At 41.5% G+C, this 3,704-nt stretch overlaps 1 protein-coding gene across 1 annotated transcript in view; it reads left to right on the top strand.

Annotated features, from left to right (window-relative positions):
• The window catches only part of LOC129392356 (tetratricopeptide repeat protein 9C-like), an 18,037-nt gene extending 16,985 nt beyond the window's left edge, over positions 1-1,052 (top strand). Inside the window, 1 exon segment of the mRNA XM_055086880.1 lies at positions 482-1,052. Within this exon segment, the coding sequence (XP_054942855.1) occupies positions 482-1,052 (571 nt within the window).
• Positions 1,053-3,704: the final 2,652 nt, after the last annotated feature.

The raw sequence follows: 3,704 nt of genomic DNA on the forward strand, positions 1-3,704 counted from the left end.
GGAGATCAGCTCGGTGGTTTGTGACCACCTAGAGGGATGGGATAGTGAGGGTGGGAGGGAGGGAGACGCAAGAGGGAAGAGATATGGGAACATATGTATATGTATAACTGATTCACTTTGTTGTAAAGCAGAAACTAACACACCATTGTAAAGCAATTATACTCCAATAAAGATGTTAAAAAACAAAACAAAACCAAACATTGGTTGAATTTTGTAGTGCGGCCTTCGCTTTTTCGTGGAGTTTCTTCACCCCGCAGTCACCGCTTTAGGAAATCAATTAATCTCTGGCTTTACTCCTCCCACGTCCTCTCCCTGATCAATTCCCTGCCGTCTAGAGATTGAAAAATAACTGCAGAGAAGAAAGGAAGGGGCTGTAGTAGAATCAGGGAAAACTCATTCCCTGAGAGGCCTTCTGGAGAAGGAGCATTTCCTGCCTTTTTAAGTAGGCTAACAAAATTGGTTATTTCGCTCCTATCCCCAGAGCTTCGGTTGCTCTTTCACTTCCCCCTTCCTCAAGAGCACTGGGTGACAAAGTTGTGGAGAAGCGCCTGCAGGAGGCCCAGTTGTACAAGGAGGAAGGGAACCGATGTAACCAGGAAGGGAAGTGCCGAGATGCTGTGCGTGGGTACCATCAAGCTCTGCAGCAGCTGCGGGGTCTGGATCCAAGTCTGCCCTCCCCGATACCTAATCTGGGACCTCAGGGCCCGGCGCTCACACCTGAACAGGAAAACGTACTGCACACCACCCAGACAGACTGCTACAACAACCTAGCTGCCTGTCTTCTTCAGATGGAGCCAGTAAACTATGAACGGGTGAAAGAATACAGTCAGAAGGTCCTGGAACGACAGCCTGATAATGCCAAGGCCCTGTATCGGGCTGGGGTGGCCTCTTTCCACCTGCAGGACTATGACCAGGCTCGGCACTACCTCATGGCTGCTGTCAACAGGCAGCCAAAAGACGCCAGTGTCCGGCGGTACCTTCAGCTAATGCAGTGAGAACTCAGCAGCTACCATAGGAAAGAGAAGCAGCTCTACCTGGGCATGATTGCTTAACAAAGAAGAAAGATACCCCGCCAATGGAACTTAGGTGAACCATTAAAGACCCACTAAGGGGAAATCTGAGCCTCAGCAAGAGAAATTAACCCCATACCTCTGACAGAGGTGAACTTCTATTTTGTTTCTAGTTCTGCACAAACTCTTTATTGCTTACATAGCCTGAGTCTGTTTTTGTTTCTCCATCTATGTATTTATATGGCTTTTAATATGTGGTATTATTAGGGACATTGGCCTTGAGAAATACAACCAGAAAACATTCATCAGTTATGGGTAGAATTAATCATATCTTTAGCACAGATTTTTATGATAGATGTTGGTAGATGTAGTCATTTACAAAGGAGAAGGCTAGCAGAGGATGAAGTAATAAGGAAGGAAGAAAGGAGTTTCTTCCTGCATTTCCTCAGATGCCCAAAGCCAAAGTTACACAGGCCACAAACTGGCAAATATATATACTGTGAAACTAGACAATTATAAATTGGACCCACACGGCTCAGAATGAAAGATTTGAAATTAACCATCTTGATTAAAATAATTCCTTTTTCTTAATGTTCCACATACATTCAGATTCTTTTTCCCCCACAAAAGTACCTAGCTCCTCTTGTTTCTTTTGGTAATTTCTAGTCCTTGCTATTGTTCACACTCAGATCATTAATATAGTATACTTATTTATTTTTTTAATTAAACCCTTCTGTCTTAAAACCTCTGGAGTCAAGCATTTAAGTATATATTTTGTAATCTTTTAAAAGCCCTCATGCCAAAAAAACACTCGTAAACATTTTAATTTTTAATAGGTGCATATCTATAGTATGCTCATTTCTCAAAAAAAACATAGGAAAGACAGTTTACCAAGTCTTCTAGAAACAATACCATAAAAGGACAGGATAAGAACATAGATCTGTTCTTTACCTGTTACCTGACCCGTTGTATTTTGCAAGAGTTCACTTCCTTAAAGAGGAGGGAAACGGTGAGGAAGGTTCTCTTTCCTTAGTGCCTTTTAAGCACCAGTGAACTTTCTGGAAGCTTTGTTGGGCATGGGTGCAGGCGCAGATCTTGTGCAGTCATGGCTCAGTAGGAGGCTTCATCAACTGGGAGCTCCTTTGTCATTCTGCTAATGTCCACAATATATGAGTTGTACAGAGTAGATGAGACCATAATAGCACTGCCTCTACCTTAATGAGCGAAGGTAATAAGCATGTGTCATTAGCCATCATATAACCACAGAAAGATTTCCGACAAAAACCCTTTAGTCTTGCCAAGTGTACACGAGCTCTTCTCCCTTTATCAGTAATGCGTCTCTCTCAATGAGCTAGGCTCCTCTTTGAGTCTCCCTGTATCCTTAAATAATACAATCATCAACTTACAAACAAAAAGTTTTTATACCAAATAATCTTTTAAGTGCAAGCACAGAACTAACAAAAGTTGAGTATTTTATTCTTCTTCCAAGCTTCTTAAATTTCTAAGCCTAGACTGTTGCCAAATTACATCATGCTTGTGTGTTATGTTTGTTTGGGGTTGGTTTTGCTTTCTGATTTTCTTTTTTTTCCCTAAGACTTGATGTTACAATAAGCTATGTTCTGCATCAATGAGGAAAAAATAAAATTGATATTAAAAAAAAAAACAAAAAAAATTGCTTTATGCTACATTGTGAATGAATCATTTATTCATGAAAAAAACCTGGTTGATATTTTTAAATTAAGCATCCACAGTATGCTAGGTCCTGGGGATATGATGGACCAGCCCTCAGAGAATTTACAGATGATTATGGAATATGTAAACAGATAGCCAGAAAGAGAACACAAGAAGCTAACCTCATCTGGAGGGTCAGAGGAGGATTCCCTGAAAAAGGGTGGTGAAGGTTCGGGTAGAGCATTCTGGGCAGAGAAAATAGCATTCACAAAGGCCCTGAGATAGGAGCGAGCCTGGTTTTCAAGAATAGAATGATTTCATGTGAGGCTGCAACTGGGAAGAAAATGAAGCAAGAAAAGGTAAGCACATCCTCTAAGGACCTGCTAGTCGGCTGAAATGAAAACCATTCCATTTCATCCCCTGTGTCTGCTATAATGTGGGATGGCCACATGCGGTTTGACCTTCCCCAACTATCAATCGTCCTATAATAAGGAATAACACAAATCCTAACCTGGTTACCCCCAGAGAATCCCTTTCAGGTCATCTGAGGGCAAAAAAACCCGGTGCATTTTGACAAGGGGAAATTCCTCAGGAAAGAAAAGAAGTAAGGAGAGAATGTTAAATATGCCTCCTTATGTTTCTTGCTTGCCCTCATTCCTGTATGTATCTCATGCAAAGTGCTCCCCGTTTTCCTTAGATTCTATCTCCCTTCCTCAAGAACAGCTTTTTCCCCTTTTTTTTTCTTTTTTCTTTCTCTTTTTCCCCCTTTGGCCCAAACCATAGTACTGAAAATGTAAAACCTGCAGTTTGGGGTATGTTACCAAAGGAAACAGTTTTACTTAAAATCTTGCTTTTGCCAAAATATTTTCAAAGTATCTGGAGGGCTGTCAAACCACAGTGGCTCTCAGCTGTGTTTCCTCCTAGCATTTCCCCAGCTTCTCCCAGCACAGCACTCAGTAACTGGATATTATTTGAGGAGGAGGGGAAAAAATGCTGCACGAGACAGTTTGTAGGTTTAATAGT

This window comes from Physeter macrocephalus, chromosome 8 (genome assembly GCF_002837175.3).
Source record: "Physeter macrocephalus isolate SW-GA chromosome 8, ASM283717v5, whole genome shotgun sequence".
Taxonomy (NCBI): domain Eukaryota; kingdom Metazoa; phylum Chordata; class Mammalia; order Artiodactyla; family Physeteridae; genus Physeter; species Physeter macrocephalus.